This window comes from Eleutherodactylus coqui, chromosome 8, assembly GCF_035609145.1.
Source record: "Eleutherodactylus coqui strain aEleCoq1 chromosome 8, aEleCoq1.hap1, whole genome shotgun sequence".
Classification (NCBI taxonomy): Eukaryota; Metazoa; Chordata; class Amphibia; order Anura; family Eleutherodactylidae; genus Eleutherodactylus; species Eleutherodactylus coqui.
The window spans coordinates 11,011,460-11,030,410 of record NC_089844.1 but is presented as its reverse complement, the minus strand read 5'-3'; the positions used below and the strand labels follow the sequence as shown (position 1 = coordinate 11,030,410).

Sequence of the window (18,951 nt, the reverse complement as noted above, 5' to 3'; positions counted from 1 at the left end):
AGTAGTAAAAGTCCCAGAGTGCCCCTATAAACAGGTGTGGTGTTAGGTGCCACAGGGCCATCAACAAATCAGTCTGCTTTGGCACAGTCAACAAGATTCCGATCCTAAAGGGTTCTTATATACGGAGTGGGAAATCGTTTGAACGAGTGAACTAGCAAACAGTGACAGAGCAGTTAATGGTTTCCATTGTTTTGTCATTCGCTTGTTCAATCAGTCGTTGATTGTTCAGGGCCTACACCAGTGTGTGGGAACAACCAAACCATTGCTTTTTACAGGCAACGACTCGTGAACAATTGAGCAATGATTTTTATGTCTACATGAAAAGGAACCACAAACGATGAGCAAACAAATTACCGTTGGCCGTGTTCACACTGAACGATTGTTCTTCAAATGTGGTTGATCCAACAATTTTATTGAACAATAATCTTTAAGGATGAAAGGGCCCGAAGTCTGTCTGCGACAATGTCACATTAAAGGGGTTGTCTCAAGGAAGCAGTGAAATTTTTTTTTTGCCCAGTCCCCCTAATTAAGCATACATTACTAAGCCCCCCTGTAAATGACTTTTCTAGCTGGTTTGTACTTACAGTTCCAGCGTTTCAGCAACTTATAAAAAGTTTCCCCAAGATGGCCGCCGGCTCTTTTCCCGTCGCTTGCTGTAGCCCGACATGCGCGCTCCCGAGACGCTACCAGCTGTGTCTCCCTGACAACCAGACGCCCCGCAGCCGCCGACCGGACCCCGGGATTGAACGCGGCCGACCAGTCACCCACCGCCAGGCAGCAGGTAACCGGCGCTAGCCCCCGGCTCCCCCGCGCTAGCCCCCGGCTCCCCCGCGCTAGCCCCGGCTCCCCAGCGGTAGGCCCCGGCTCCCCAGCGGTAGGCTCCGGCTCCCCAGCGGTAGGCTCCGGGGCCCAGCGGTAGGCTCCGGGGCCCAGCGGTAGGCTCCGGGGCCCAGCGGTAGGCTCCGGGGCCACAGCGGTAGTCAGTCACGCGTCACCCCCGTCAGTCCGTCACCCATCACTTACCTGGGCAGCTGGGCTGGGCTGGGCGGCTCTGCTGGGTGGCTTCTCGGCACGGCTGGGCGGCTCTGCACCTTCCTCTAAGAGAGGATGGTAGCAGAATGGCCGCTCCAGCGCGCTCCCGAGAAGATACAGCTCGTCTGCGCATGCGCAGAAGAGCTGTGGCGGCGAGCACACTGAAGCGGCTCGTGCTCAGAGCAGAAGACCGAACTGCGCAAGCGCGTCTAAAAAAGCAAGCTGCCAGCGAATTTAGACGGAACCATGGAGACGAGGACGCCAGCAACGGAGCAGGTAAGTGAATAACTTCTGTATGGCTCATATTTAATGCACGATGTATATTACAAAGTGCATTAATATGGCCATACAGAAGTGTATACCCCCACTTGATTTCGCGAGACAACCCCTTTAATGATATAATACTTGGTATCTGCTAAGAAGTAACGTCATCCCCTCGTGCCGCGGAGCATTGTTCATGACCGAGGGACATTTGTATTGTTTTTACAGCTTCTCTTATGATAAACAAGTAAGAGTGCCGCCCCTCGCCTAAAAGTCACCATAATTCCCATGCAGACAGAATAATCGACCATTCCTTGGGGTTCCATAATCATAAAAGGCTCTACGGTATTAAGTATTCCTTCTAGGGCATTGTGAAGACAAGCAGAATGTTGACTTAAAGGTTAACAGCCTTGGTCTTGTGTTCTTTAAAAAGGTAGAACGATTATAAAAACAAGTGGAAAAGATGGTCGATCGACTCGGATTTACATAATCTTTTGACATTTAAACACATGGAAGCCGCCCGGTTTTGTTTTCTGACTTTCTTAAGGATATTAATGAGAGCAGCTTGTTTGTTTAGTTTACTTTTAGAGCTTTTATATTCCATTATTGTTAATATCAACATAAGTACAAAACCTCGAACATAACAGCGATTTGCAAATTCTATTCTTCTGTTTTAAATTTCTGAAATGTAAGTCAACATTTTAACACAAATTACCAGCATTTAGTGTTTATCCAACTGAAGGAAACGATTAAAGTGCACAAAACGCTTCAGAAAACTTTTGCTTATATAATCGTCTGTATGTGTCTCGTCAGTATTGTAGCATATGGTGATGACCCGGATATAAGGGAGTACTCTCTACTGTCACCTACGCCCGCTCCACTCCCATTTTACCTTAAATAACCACAAACACCGTACTTTGGATTAAATTTGGCCACAGCAGCCATACTTATTAACAAACATAACATTAAACATAAATAACTTTTTTTACCCCAAAGGAAAAAACCTGGGTAAAGATCCTTGGAGCCCCGACAACTACTGTCGCCTCACCACCAGAATGGGAAATAGTTGTACCTTTAACCATCGCATATTGACCGACTCAGGCAACAGTATTTCCCTCCACATGCCTCCCTCCACAAGCGGACAGACTCAGGGCCCACCAGTCACCACTTAGCCTCTAGTCGCCACCTCCCAACCCCAAGGCCGACTAGCCATAACATGGCTAACCCCTCCCACCGTCTTTGCAAGGCTCTGCCCTGCAAAGCCCAAAGGCGACAGTCCTCATATTAAACAATTAAAGGGGGAAGATAGCTATCCAGGCCCTACTTCCCCCCCACTACCCATTTCTGCTGACTCCAAGGACCCCTTCTCCCCCCTCCACAGCCAGCACGCCTTGACCCTCTCAAGCCTGTGCAGCCCGCCACACCACCATTGCACACTCAATCCCCTCCTGCACACCCTCCAGCCACAAATCTGTCCCAATCTCATTCAGGTGCAGGCCATCTGATCTCCAGTAATTTCCCATGCCAGCCTCCAAATCTATATGCCTAACTGCAAATTCCTAATGCCCCACAAATCGCCACACCTCCCTGTTTAGCTTAATCCTTTCTTTATTCAAACTCTTTACCGACCGCACCCTCCTCCACAATCTCCCAGGGACCATCTCTGGCCATACTATGATTAACCCTGGGTATGACACTAGCAACCTAAGGATGTCATATCTGATGTCCCTTGAAAGGTCTCTGAACGGCCTCTTCCCTAAATCATTACCCCACGCATGAAGAACCAACACATCTGGAACTCTGTCCAAACTAACTGCCCTCTCAACTTCTTCTAGCACCCTAAACCAGGACATCCCCCAAATCCCCATCCACCTAACTATTGCCTCACTCCACGTCAACCGTAACTGTCTCCCAGTAGGCCTCACCCCCACCCGTTCAGTTCCCTAAAACACATAAGAGTGACTCAAAATCCAGATTAACGCCGGGCGAGGACCTGTACAACAAAAACTTAATTCAGTAATCTCCCGTAACTAATTCCAAAACTACCACCCCCCGTCTATTACAGCAAATGAGGACGCACATACAACTTATAGCGTTCCAAGTCCACGCGACCTACCCTCTTGACCGCCTCTTCCTCCAAACCCTGTACCACTGGCTCAATTGTTGCCCCCACCCTGAAAGAATGTGACCCAAACTGCAAACTGTCTAACCCCGCAGCCTCCAGCGCTTTTTTGAACACCACCGTAAATTGAAAATGTGATAAAAACTGCCTGTCCACATGTCATGAAAAAGGTCCTTTACCCACGCCTAGCACCGGGCAATAATTCTCCTAAGATCTCACCGGGCACATTTCGACCCCCGAAACCTCCCTGATCCGGATTAACTGACCCCACCCCCTTTGATCCATCTTGGATCGGTGAATGAAAAGTTTTAATCTCCCCTCCACCAATCGCACATCTTCCTTCTGCAGCCCCTCCCCCTATATACTTACTCAGCAAAACTAATTCCCCTACCTGCAGAGCCCCAAAAAACGCTAATGAAAAAGCCACTTTAAAAAGCAAATGTTCGGACCTATTGCTGCAGATCACATCCACTGCCCCTCCCAACCTTTTCAAAATACTGAAAGACACTGGCCTCCTTGTGTTCAATCTCCTCTTAGCTCTCCTGAAACCCTTCAACGCCTGACTCATGAGAAAGCTTTTTGTCACATCCACAATGCCCTGCTGCTTACAACCAAAATCCACCCCAGTCATAAACCGGTTAACCCATTCAACCGACCACTCCTCCCCCGCACTTTTCCCCAACCAACTCAACAACCCCACTACTCTATCTTCCTCCGAACTGCCCCACCGCACTGCCTAAGCCAGTCCTCCCAGTCTCGCCAAGCTGCACAATACACCACCCTTGTCCCCTGAGCCAGTGACTGCTTAATCAGGCCCCCCACTGCTCGCTTACCACGTTCCAGAGCCAAGCTGAGCACTTCCTCACCTCTTTCTCTGCGCCCGGCACCAACGTTCTGAACCGCTCCCGAAACACAGAGAGCATTCACACTTGAATTATCAACACCTGGAACATGCACAGCTACTACCCAAATGTTCAAGGACAGAGCCTCTAGATCCAAATAGTGCAACAAGTTCACAACCGAGGGAGATGAGGCCGACAAATTGTTAATGACCTGCACCACCCCCATGTTGTTGCAATGAAACCTCACCTTTCGGTCCCGAAAGTGAGCCCTTCATAGCGCAATAGCCACCACTATTGATAATAACTTCAATAGCACCAAGTTTCGAACCAGGCCCTCCTGTTTCCATTGCTCGGCCACTCCCCCACACACCATCTGCCCTGAAAATAAGCACCAAAACCGGCACTCCCTGCAGTAATCGTGTATAGCTCCCAGTCAGCGTTCTCGCTAACTTCAGCCATCATTACAGATCTGCCATTGCACTTCTTTAAGAAGGTGTCCGACACCACCAGGTCTTCCTTATAACTTGCCCCATGCCAGATAAAATGGTGGGGAGCATGCACCCCAGCTGTTGCTGCCGCCTACAAAGCACCTGGCCCATCATAATTATCCGGCACGCAAAATTAAGCTTGCCCAATAAAGACTGCAGACTTTGCAGCGTAATCTTTTATACTGTCACCTCCTCTTGCAGATTCGACAACGTCTCCTCCAACAGGCGACGCAGCAATGGTGATGTCCAAAAAAACGCAAGCAGGTTGTGGGCCCCTCCATTTCTTCGGGGCCTAATGGCACCCAAAACACCCAGCCACCCATTGCAATGTTCCTAGTAAGGTCACAGCAATTTGCGACCCCTCCCAAAGGCCCAACACACAAGAAGTCATCCAGGTAGTGGATGACCGACTAAACCACAGTGGTTCATCTCACTCCCCATTCTAAAAACAAACTGAATGCCTCGAAGCAAGCACAAGAGATGGAACATCTCATGGGCAAACAACGGTCCACAAAATAACTTCCTTCCCCAAAACACCCCAACAAACTAATTGTTACGGTATAGGCAACAAAAACGGCTCGAGATCGGCCTTTACCAATAAAGCCCCCTTCCCGTATTTCCTCACTCAGCGAACAGCAGCGTCAAATGACATATACACTACTGCACAAAGGTCAGGGTCAATTCCGTCATCTACAGACGCCCCCTTTGGGTAGAATAGATGAGCCTCGTGTGGTGCAGAGTGTAAGGTCTCGCCTATGACCTGAAGGTTGCAAGTTCGATCCCCGCATGAATCAGCCTTCCATCCTTCCGAGGTTGGTAAAATGAGAACCCAGCTTGGTGGGGGGTAATAAGTAATAATTACCTGAAAGCGCTGCGGAATAAGTTGGCGCTATACAAATACCATGATTTGATTTTTTTGATTTTTTTTGATGCATCAACCTAAACTTGTTCAGTTCTTTCTTTGGGACCACACCAAGCGGTGACACCCCATATGGCCTAAACTAACCTCCTTCCCAAGTTTCTCGGTTACGACGCCCGGGCGATCCCATGCTGAACATAAATTCTTAATCAAAAAGGGGACCCCATGAATGGGGGGGGCGGGATGATAAAATCATCCCTAAAACCCTTAAACAGTAACTCCGCCTTCTCCCTATCCTGGTACCTATTTGGAAAAGGCACCATCTCTTCCAGCCTCACTGGGGTCATCCCTTTTTGGAAAACCTCCTGTCTCTTATACACTCCCTTTTTTGAAGCACGTGACTGCTTAATGCAACCCTGCACTACAATGTGAGCAGGCATGCTTAAACTTGCATGTCGCCCCAAACTTGCATTGACTTTCGTTGAATTGCCAACAAAAAGCGGGTCTACTCCCACCTGCTTATCCCCCTTGGCTCGCTACTGAAGTGGAGGCAGAGCCTGAAGACCTGGCGCCTCCCTGAAAGGGCTGCCCAAATGGTGCAGGGGCCATTACCCTCAACCACAAGCTAATATCTTTCTGGTCCCATCCAATCGATGGGCACATGGCTTTCCGCTGCCTGAACTGCTCATCGGAGCGCAGCCAGGTCTGCCCCCTATATACTCAATAAGTTTCGCCGATTGACTCCAGATAACAAAAAACTATTTTTTGGCGCTTTTTCCTCAATCACACTCGCCAAGATGGCAAACGCTTGGAGCCAATTTGTGAACGTCTGCAGAATCAGGTGCCACCTCCGCTTTTCCTCCTCCTTATTGTACTCAGTTCTCTTCCCATTATCCAGATTACATTTTTCCAAGGGGAGAAGGGAGCATGTCTCCACATATTCATCCCTCCATATCTTCAACCTTTTTCTTTTGTAAGAAGGAACATTAGTTTCATGTCTATTCAACAACACGTTTCATGTTTAAAATATTCATGTCGCGATACAAATTGTATCCAACTCAACAAATATGTCAACTTTTCTATTCTTTGTTTACTGTAAAAACCAAAAAGAAATTATTGAAAAAGAAAAAAAAAAACTCCTTTATTTATCGCGTTGTTGTCGGAGGGATTGTTGTTTTTTGGGGGGGACAAGTTGTATTAGTCAATAGTAACATTTATTGTACCATGTAATGTACTGAAAAACTTTTTAAAAATTCTAACTGGAATGTAATGGAAAAAAAGCCTCAAATCTGCCATCTTTGTGGGGGTTCTGTTTCTGAAGTGTACACACTGCAGCAAAAATGATAACTTTATTCTATAGGTCCAGAGGAAAAAGAGTAGGTCCAGCATAGGGTAAAAACATAAAGGAACAGGAAGCCTGCGCCGTCTTAAGACTGATTAGAATTTTTTTTAGTCCCCAAATGGATTTGCTTTCATTGCAAGGGGGGCATTTGAGACCCCTGTACTCCAATCAGGGCATTTAAAAGCTGCTATCAGAATTGATGGCTGCATTTAAAGGGTTAATAATGCGATCAGCTTGAGCACTGACTGAGGCTATTGCGGGTGGGTCTCAGCTGCCAAATACAATTAACACTCGCATTGTATGCAGCGGGATCGACCCATGATTCCGCTCCACACAAACCCCGAACCTCCATAAAGTAACTGTACGTCACGGAGCATTAAGGGGATTAGTCCAATAAGAATTCTGCCAATTTGGCCACAGCAAACTGGAGACATACAATGGTTAACACATAAATATACAGGAACTGCACTTTCCAAGTCGCCAGGTTAGGTAAATCTAACATCAGGTGAGGCATGGATTGTGCACACACATCAAATGCACATCTGAGAGCTCTGCGAGTATATGGAAGGAGCTGTGTGGATTACCCATTCACCACAGCTAAAATCATGTCCAAACATCCTAGTTACAAGAGAAGCTGAATGCCTAACAACAAGCAGTGGTTTGCAGAAATGTACTTCAACCCTGATTTAGATTGGTAAGAAAAAAAAAATTATGAAAGCCTATGATAAAATTGATGAGGGATACACAAGCTATAAGATGAGCAGAAGTTGTCTGAAAAGTTAGGTACACTTTAAAGAAATGGCTGAAAGTGTGTGCCAAATAAAAACTTATGCTAGGAGCTGGAGTAGGTTATTGAAAGACTAACAGGGCATAGTATAAATGCCTTAAAAGTCACAGTTTTGACATGTGCCAGAATTGTGCCTTTCGGAGCCAGAATTCTGGCATCCAGGGCATAATAAATAGATACGTTTGTATCTATTTATTTTTAGGTTTTAGTTCTGTTTAAATGGATATCAGAAACGCTACATCCATTAACCCCTTGAGTGGCGGGTTTCCTACCACCCTGTCGTGCCCACCAGGGCAGGTTTTTTAAAATGGTCTAATCATTGAATTTCAACTAGTTTTGCAGTTGCGTCTCAAGAGCCATAACTTTTTCATTTTTCCATTGACATGGCCATATGAGGGCTTGTTTTTTGCGGGACAAGTTGTGATTTTTTAAACAGGGGGGAGGAAAAAAAGAAATGGGGAAAAAAGAAAAAAAGGGGCCATGTCATTAAGGGGTTAAATAATGTATTAACTTCCTTCTCTGGGTCATTACGGCGCACACGGATACCACATGTGTGATTGTATTTTTGACTTTTTACAAAGTAAAGGGAGACAAGTGTTTTTTTTTAATTTTTTAAATAATTTTTTTACTTTTTTTTTTTTTAATTTTTAACATTTTTTTTTTTTTTTGTCCCTTTAGGGGACTTCCACAGGGACCCATCAGGACCCCTGATCACATTCCGGGGGTCCGATGGTGACAGCCCTTTACATGCTGCAGTGACAACCCTTTACATGCTGCAGTCACATAGACTGCAGCATGTAAAGGGTTAACACAGCAGAGATCGGAGGTTTTCTCTGATCTCTGCTGTAAGAGCTAGTACCTAGCTGTCCTCTGACAGCTAACAACCAGCTCTCCCTGCCACAGAGACCATCGGCTTGCTTCTGACAAGCCGATGGTCTCTATGGCAACCTGTAAACAAAGCAGGACATTGCCGACATGTCGGCAATATCTTCTGCTGGTTTTTCAAAGCCCTTGCACTGCTCTGTGTGGGTCTGTGCAGGCAGAGCACACTGTCACAGCTTGTGGCATTGTGCTCTGCAGCTCCCATAGTGATACATAGCCCGGAAATCTTCCGGGCTATGTCACTATGAGCAGTGGAGCTCGTCCCCGGAAATTTTCCGGGCGTGCCACTCAAGGGGTTAAAAGTGAATGGGAGCCATCAATATCAGTTGGAATCCATATGGAAACATGTGTCATACCACTCTAAAGGGGTTGTCTGGGCTCTTTTCAACTGATGACCTATCCCCTAGTTGACGATTGAGGATCAGTCACTCAGGACCCCCATCCATCAGCCGATCATCCATCCCGCTGTCCAGTGTAGTTGGCCAGATGTTGTCATTGGCAGACCAGGAAGGAAGTAGGAGCACCAGCTTCATTGGAATGCCGAACGGTTATCTGCCATATACTACACGCAACCCATCTTACACGTAGCTGTAAAAGCTCTGAAGTTTCAACCATAGAGGAAATAGCCTCTATAGTCTCGTCCAACTGCACCTATGAAAAAATGCTGGCAGCCCAAACTGGAACATTCAATCCCTTTATATCCATTTGGCTGACAAATCACCCCTCAACTAACTAGCATACAAATCCCTCCACATCCCACCCTCCCTATATCTCCATGTCTTAACCCCCCCATCTTTTCCTAACAGACCCTTTTGCCATAAAGTTAGAGCCTTCAGGTGGTACACGGGTTTCTAGCTCCTGGATCATAGTTGCCATCTAGTCCTCCGCTGACGCACTGCATTAACCTGCAACTATTAGCTGTTGTTTTGTAAGAAGGACCATATTAGTTTCAGTACCATTCAGTGGCGCATTGTATGTTTAAGGTATTTATGTCCCGGTGCAGAAATAGTATTCTAACACAACAAATATGTCAACTTTCTGTTATTCTTTGTTTATTAAAAACCCAATGAAAATTATTGAAAAGCAATCAATTGGAGCGCTGTCATCCCACTTCCTGTTCAGGGTGTCAGTAATGAGCCGTTGAATAACAGCCCGGCGCTCCCATTCATTTAAAAGGGAATGGTGCTGGCGCCCCGACTTCCTCCCCTGTCCGCTGATGACGATGTCTGGCCCGCTGCACTGGACAGCAGATGGGATGATCAGTTGATGTACGGGGGTCCCAAGCTCTGGGTCCCGACCATCAACCACTGTTGGTCTATCCAGAGGAGGGGTCATCAGTTGAAAATAGCCCAGACTACCCGTAAGAATACAACGGTTGGGACCTTAATGAAGCCCACCGTCTTTAGACATCACTGTGAACCTTCCTCGTTTAGATGGTTGTGGCTGTTCTACAATGTAACGATCAGTAACTTGTGTCGGACTTTCTACATGTAATTAATGTATGTTGTGTTTTACAGCGCGGACTTGTCAAGCTCACCAATTCTCCTGCACTAATGGACGCTGTATATCAAAATCATGGTTGTGTGACCAGGAGGACGACTGCGGGGACAGGTCTGATGAATCAGCAGCTTGTGGTAAGGAATGGATTTACTAAACTCATTTACCTTTCAAACTTCATCTTTCATATCTTTTTAAAATGTTGTTTGAGCCAAAAAAGAGTTCCTATTCCGCTGAGGAGACAGCGCCACCCTCGGGAGAGGAAAGGTTTTTTTTTCCTCTTCTCCCATCTCCTTCGCTTTGGGTTTGGGGATGGGGCAGTATTTACGGTGTAAGGACCTTTTTACACATAATGACCATTATTCCAAAAAAACGCATGAACGAACAATAATAGTTCAGTGTAAAAACGACCAATGACTGAAGTCTAAACGATGATTGGTTCGCTCCCCCTCCATCGTTTATTTTATGTAGACATACAAGCCGTCCTTGACAAGTCCTTCCATGTAAACGTTCAGTCATTTGCATTCACTAGTACAGTCCCCAGAATGACCAACGATCAACTGAGAGAGCGAATGGGATTCTGGGATTAGATTCATGCTGCCTGAGTCAGGGGGTCGGGCGGCGCCGGGCTGCACCCACCCGCTGCATGAAGAGTGATGGCTCATCTCCCTGCATCGGGCAGGAGAGATGGCGGTGCGGCAGGTCAACTCCAAGTCAAACTTCAAAGAACATTTGTAGTGAAACGCGGCAGCAGTTCAGCATGGGGCACTCAGGAGCAGCTGCCTGTCCCCTTGGGTTCCTGCTGCCGGGGGTTCGGGCTGCATTAATCTGATGACACAATATCTTTAACTGATTATCTGCATGTGTAAACTGACTGCATTTTAAGGCCAACAGCTCTAACAATTTCACGCTCTGTGTAAAAGGACCCAACATTTGTAGGATTGATCATTTATCTCCTCCAGCAAGATGTGCCAGATTTATCACACAGCAGGAGCCGCTGTGAAAAGTTTGGTGCACCTTCTGCCTGGTCTAGTTTTTAAGTTCTAAGTTTGAGACAGCATTAATAAATCTGCCCTGTTCTCCGTATTTTTAGTAACTAGTCAGTTTCTATATTTGACAACATTGGAATAAACCTCTACAGAAATCCTGAATAAGAGCGTATGCACAAAAAAAAAAGTTTTTGGGGACACGTGTACAGCGCCAATCCTTCCGGAAGATGGATGAAGAGGAGAAATGGATTAAATGTAGGGAAGTACATGAAGAGATGATCCGTGTATGCGATATATATGGATGATCTCTGCCGTGTATCGTAGTATCTGTGTATACAATATATAAGGATGATCTCTGCCCCGTATCGTAGTATCTGTGTGTAATTATATAAGGATGATCTCTACCGCGTATCGTAGTATCTGTATATACAATATATAAGGATGATCTCTGCCCCGTATCGTAGTATCTGTGTATAAATTATATAAGGATGATCTGTACCGCGTATCGTAGTATCTGTATATACAATATATAAGGATGATCTCTGCCCCGTATCGTAGTATCTGTGTATACAATATATAAGGATGATCTCTGCCCCGTATCGTAGTATCTGTGTATAAATTATATAAGGATGATCTGTACCGCGTATCGTAGTATCTGTATATACAATATATAAGGATGATCTCTACCGCGTATCGTAGTATCTGTCTATACAATATATAAAGATGATCTCTGCCACGTATCGTAGTATCTGACTATGTAATATATAAGGATGATCTCTGCCCTGTATCGTAGTATCTGTGTATACAATATATAAGGATGATCTCTGCCACGTATCGTAGTATCTGTGTATACAATATGTAAGGATGATCTCTGCCACGTATCGTAGTATCTGTGTATACAATATATAAGGATGACCTCTGCCGCGTATTGTAGTATCTATGTATATAATATATAAGGTTGATCTCTTCCCCGTATCGTAGTATCTGTGTATACAATATATAAGGATGATCTCTGCCCCGTATCGTAGTATCTGTGTATACAATATATAAGGATGATCTCTGCCATGTATCGTAGTATGTGTGTATACAATATGTAAGGATGATCTCTGCCGCGTATCATAGTATCTGTGTATACAATATATAAGGATGATCTCTGCCCCGTATCGTAGTATCTGTGTATACAATATATAAGGATGATCTCTGTCGCGTATCGTAGTATCTGTCTATGTAATATATGAGGATGATCTCTGCAACATATTGTACTATCTGTATATACAATATATAAGGATGATCTCTGCCATGTATCGTAGTATCTCTATATAAAATATATAAGGATGATCTTTGCCGCGTATCATAGTATCTGTCTATGTAATACATAAGGATAGTCTCTACCGCGTATCGTAGTATCTGTGTATACAATATATAAGGATGATCTCTGCCGCGTATCGTAGTATCTGTGTATACAATAGATAAGGATGATCTATGCCGCGTATAATAGTGTCTGTGTATACAATATATAAGGATGATCTCTGCCCTGTATCGTAGTATCTGTGTATACAATATATAAGGATGATCTCTGCCGCGTATCGTAGTATCTGTGTATACAATATATAAGGATGATCTCTGCCCTGTATCGTAGTATCTGTGTATACAATATATAAGGATGATCTCTGCCCCGTATCCTAGTATCTGTGTATACAATAGATAAGGATGATCTATGCCGCGTATAATAGTATCTGTGTATACAATATATAAGGATGATCTCTGCCCTGTATCGTAGTATCTGTGTATACAATATATAAGGATGATCTCTACCGCGTATCGTAGTATCTGTGTATACAATATATAAGGATGATCTCTGCCGCGTATCGTAGTATCTCTATATACAATAGATAAGGATGATCTATGCCGCGTATAATAGTATCTGTGTATACAATATATAAGGATTATCTCTGCCCCGTATCGTAGTATCTGTGTATACAATATATAAGGATGATCTCTGCCACGTATCGTAGTATCTGTGTATACAATATATAAGGATGATCCCTGCCGCGTATCGTAGTATCTGTGTATACAATATATAAGGATGATCTCTGCCGCGTATCGTACTATCTGTGTATACAATATATAAGGATGATCTCTGCCACGTATCGTAGTATCTCTATATAAAATATATAAGGATGATCTCTGCCGCGTATCGTAGTATCTGTGTATACAATATATAAGGATGATCTCTGCCGCGTATCGTAGTATCTTTCTATGTAATATATAAGGATGATCTCTGCCACGTATCGTAGTATCTGTGTATACAATATATAAGGATGATCTCTGTCACGTATCGTAGTATCTGTATATACAATATATAAGGATGATCTCTGCCATGTATCGTAGTATCTGTGTACACAATATATAAGGATGATCTCTGCCGCGTATCGTAGTATCTGTGTATACATTATATAAGGATGATCTCTGCCGCGTATCGTAGTATCTGTGTATACAATATATAAGGATGATCTCTGCCCCGTATCCTAGTATCTGTGTATACAATATATAAGGATGATCTCTGCCGCGTATCGTAGTATCTGTGTATACAATATATAAGGATGATCTCTGCCACATATCGTAGTATCTGTGTATACAATATATAAGGATGATCTCTGCCGTGTATCGTAGTATCTCTGTATACAATATATAAGGATGATCTCTGCCGCGTATCGTAGTATCTGTGTATACAATATATAAGGATGATCTCTGCCGCGTATCGTAGTATCTGTGTATACAATATATAAGGATGATCTCTGCCGCGTATCATATTATCTGTATGTAATATATAAGGATGATCTCTGCCGCGTATCGTAGTATCTGTGTATACAATATATAAGGATGATCTCTGCCATGTATCGTAGTATCTGTGTATACAATATATAAGGATGATCTCTGCCATGTATCGTAGTATCTGTGTATACAATATATAAGGATGATCTCTGCCGCGTATCGTAGTATCTGTGTATACAATATATAAGGATGATCTCTGCCGCGTATCGTACTATCTGTGTATACAATATATAAGGATGATCTCTGCCGCGTATCGTACTATCTGTGTATACAATATATAAGGATGATCTCTGCCGCGTATCGTACTATCTGTGTATACAATATATAAGGATGATCTCTGCCGCGTATCGTAGTATCTGTGTATACAATATATAAGTATGATCTCTGCCCCGTATCGTAGTATCTGTGTATATAATATATAAGGATGATCTCTACCGCGTATCGTAGTATCTGTGTATACAATATATAAGGATGATCTCTGCCGCGTATTGTAGTATCTGTGTATACAATATATAAGGATGATCTCTGCCGCGTATCATATTATCTGTATGTAATATATAAGGATGATCTCTGCCGCGTATCGTAGTATCTGTGTATACAATATATAAGGATGATCTCTGCCATGTATCGTAGTATCTGTGTATACAATATATAAGGATGATCTCTGCCATGTATCGTAGTATCTGTGTACACAATATATAAGGATGATCTCTGCCGCGTATCGTAGTATCTGTGTATACAATATATAAGGATGATCTCTGCCGCGTATCGTAGTATCTGTGTATACATTATATAAGGAAGATCTCTACCGCGTATCGTAGTATCTGTGTATACAATATATAAGGATGATCTCTGCCGCGTATCGTAGTATCTGTGTATACAATATATAAGGATGATCTCTGCCGCGTATCGTAGTATCTGTGTATACAATATATAAGGATGATCTCTGCCGCGTATCGTACTATCTGTGTATACAATATATAAGGATGATCTCTGCCGCGTATCGTAGTATCTGTGTATACATTATATAAGGAAGATCTCTACCGCGTATCGTAGTATCTGTGTATACAATATATAAGGATGATCTCTGCCGCGTATCGTAGTATCTGTGTATACAATATATAAGGATGATCTCTGCCATGTATCGTAGTATCTGTGTATGTAATATATAAGGATGATCTCTACCGCGTATCGTAGTATCTGTGTATACAATATATAAGGATGATCTCTGCCGCGTATCGTACTATCTGTGTATACAATATATAAGGATGATCTCTGCCGCGTATCGTAGTATCTGTGTTTACAATATATAAGGATGATCTCTGCCATGTATCGTAGTATCTGTGTATACAATATATAAGGATGATCTCTGCCGCGTATCGTACTATCTGTGTATACAATATATAAGGATGATCTCTGCCGCCTATCGTAGTATCTGTCTATGTAATATATAAGGATGATCTCTGCCCCGTATCGTAGTATCTGTGTATACAATATATAAGGATGATCTCTGCCGCCTACCGTAGTATCTGTCTATGTAATATATAAGGATGATCTCTGCCGCGTATCGTAGTATCTGTATATAATATATATAAGGATGATCTGTGCCGCGTATCGTAGTATCTGTGTATACAATATATAAGGATGATCTGTGCCGCGTATCGTAGTATCTGTGTATACAATATATAAGGATGACCTCTGCCACGTATCGTAGTATCTGTGTATATAATATATATAAGGATGATCTGTGCCACGTATCGTAGTATCTGTGTATACAATATATAAGGATGATCTCTGCCGCGTATCGTAGTATCTGTGTATACAATATATAAGGATGATCTCAACAGCGTACTGTATTATCTGTGCATGTAATATAGAAGGATGATCTCTGCCGCTTATCGTAGTATCTGTGTATACAATATATAAGGAAGATCTCTACCGCATATCGTAGTATCTGTGTATACAATATATAAGGATTATCTCTGCCCCGTATCGTAGTATCTGTGTATACAATATATAAGGATGATCTCTGCCGCATATTGTATTATCTGTGTATACAATATATAAGGATGATCTCTGCCGCGTATCGTAGTATCTGTGTATACAATATATAACGATGATCTCTGCCGCGTATCGTAGTATATGTGTATACAATATAAGTATGATCCCTACCGCGTATCGTAGTATCTGTGTATACAATATATAAGGATGATCTCTGCCCCGTATCGTAGTATCTGTGTATACAATATATAAGGATGACCTCTGCCGCGTATCGTAGTATCTGTGTATACAATATAAGTATGATCCCTACCCCGTATCGTAGTGTCTGTGTATACAATATATAAGGATGATCTCTGCCGCGTATCGTAGTATCTGTGTATACAATATATAAAGATGATCTCTGCCCCGTATCGTAGTATCCGTGTATACAATATATAAGGATGATCTCTGCTGCGTATCGTAGTATCTATGTATACAATATATAAGGATGATCTCTGCCCCGTAACGTAGTATCTGTGTATATAACATAAGCATGTCTCTGCCGCTTATCGTAGTATCTGTGTATACAATATATAAGGATGATCTATGCCGCTTATCGTAGTATCTGTGTATACAATATATAAAGATGATCTCTGCCGCATATCATAGTATCTGTATATACAATATATAAAGATGATCTCTGCCGCATATCATAGTATCTGTATATACAATATATAAGAATGATCTCTGCCACGTATCGCAGTATCTGTGTATACAATATATAAGGATGATCTCTGCTGCGTATCGTAGTATCTCTATATACAATAGATAAGGATGATCTCTGCCACGTATCGTAGTATCTATGTATACAATATATAAGGATGATCTCTGCCGCGTATCGTAGTATCTGTGTTTACAATATATAAGGATGATCTCTGCCATGTATCGTAGTATCTGTGTATACAATATATAAGGATGATCTCTGCCGCGTATCGTACTATCTGTGTATACAATATATAAGGATGATCTCTGCCGCCTATCGTAGTATCTGTCTATGTAATATATAAGGATGATCTCTGCCCCGTATCGTAGTATCTGTGTATACAATATATAAGGATGATCTCTGCCGCCTACCGTAGTATCTGTCTATGTAATATATAAGGATGATCTCTGCCGCGTATCGTAGTATCTGTATATAATATATATAAGGATGATCTGTGCCGCGTATCGTAGTATCTGTGTATACAATATATAAGGATGATCTGTGCCGCGTATCGTAGTATCTGTGTATACAATATATAAGGATGACCTCTGCCACGTATCGTAGTATCTGTGTATATAATATATATAAGGATGATCTGTGCCACGTATCGTAGTATCTGTGTATACAATATATAAGGATGATCTCTGCCGCGTATCGTAGTATCTGTGTATACAATATATAAGGATGATCTCAACAGCGTACTGTATTATCTGTGCATGTAATATAGAAGGATGATCTCTGCCGCTTATCGTAGTATCTGTGTATACAATATATAAGGAAGATCTCTACCGCATATCGTAGTATCTGTGTATACAATATATAAGGATTATCTCTGCCCCGTATCGTAGTATCTGTGTATACAATATATAAGGATGATCTCTGCCGCATATTGTATTATCTGTGTATACAATATATAAGGATGATCTCTGCCGCGTATCGTAGTATCTGTGTATACAATATATAACGATGATCTCTGCCGCGTATCGTAGTATATGTGTATACAATATAAGTATGATCCCTACCGCGTATCGTAGTATCTGTGTATACAATATATAAGGATGATCTCTGCCCCGTATCGTAGTATCTGTGTATACAATATATAAGGATGACCTCTGCCGCGTATCGTAGTATCTGTGTATACAATATAAGTATGATCCCTACCCCGTATCGTAGTGTCTGTGTATACAATATATAAGGATGATCTCTGCCGCGTATCGTAGTATCTGTGTATACAATATATAAAGATGATCTCTGCCCCGTATCGTAGTATCCGTGTATACAATATATAAGGATGATCTCTGCTGCGTATCGTAGTATCTATGTATACAATATATAAGGATGATCTCTGCCCCGTAACGTAGTATCTGTGTATATAACATAAGCATGTCTCTGCCGCTTATCGTAGTATCTGTGTATACAATATATAAGGATGATCTATGCCGCTTATCGTAGTATCTGTGTATACAATATATAAAGATGATCTCTGCCGCATATCATAGTATCTGTATATACAATATATAAAGATGATCTCTGCCGCATATCATAGTATCTGTATATACAATATATAAGAATGATCTCTGCCACGTATCGCAGTATCTGTGTATACAATATATAAGGATGATCTCTGCTGCGTATCGTAGTATCTCTATATACAATAGATAAGGATGATCTCTGCCACGTATCGTAGTATCTATGTAATATATAAGGATGATCTCTGCCGCGTATCATATTATCTGTATGTAATATATAAGGATCATCTCTGCCGCGTATCGTAGTATCTGTGTATACAATATATAAGAATGATCTCTGCCCCGTATCGTAGTATCTGTGTACACAATATATAAGGATGATCTCTGCCATGTATCGTAGTATCTCTATATAAAATATATAAGGATGATCTGTGCCGCTTATCGTAGTATCTGTGTATACAATATATAAGGATGGTCTCTGCCGCGTATCGCAGTATCTGTGTATACAATATATAAGGATGATCTCTGCCGCGTATCGTAGTATCTGTGTATACAATATATAAGGATGATCTCTGCCGCGTATCGCAGTATCTGTGTATGTAATATATAAGGATGATCTCTGCCGCTTATCGTAGTATCTGTGTATACAATATATAAGGATGATCTCTGCCGCGTATCGTAGTATCTGTGTATACAATATATAAGGATGATCTCTGCCGCGTATCGCAGTATCTGTGTATGTAATATATAAGGATGATCTCTGCCGCTTATCGTAGTATCTGTGTATACAATATATAAGGATG

The 18,951-nt window shown here is 42.5% G+C and overlaps 1 protein-coding gene across 1 annotated transcript in view; it reads left to right on the top strand.

The window, feature by feature from the left end:
• Window positions 1-18,951, top strand: part of LRP1B (LDL receptor related protein 1B) — a 1,872,788-nt gene that overhangs the window by 981,467 nt on the left and 872,370 nt on the right. Inside the window, exon 18 of the mRNA XM_066577770.1 lies at window positions 10,133-10,249. Within this exon, the coding sequence (XP_066433867.1) occupies window positions 10,133-10,249 (117 nt within the window). The remainder of the gene's footprint in view (window positions 1-10,132; window positions 10,250-18,951) is intronic.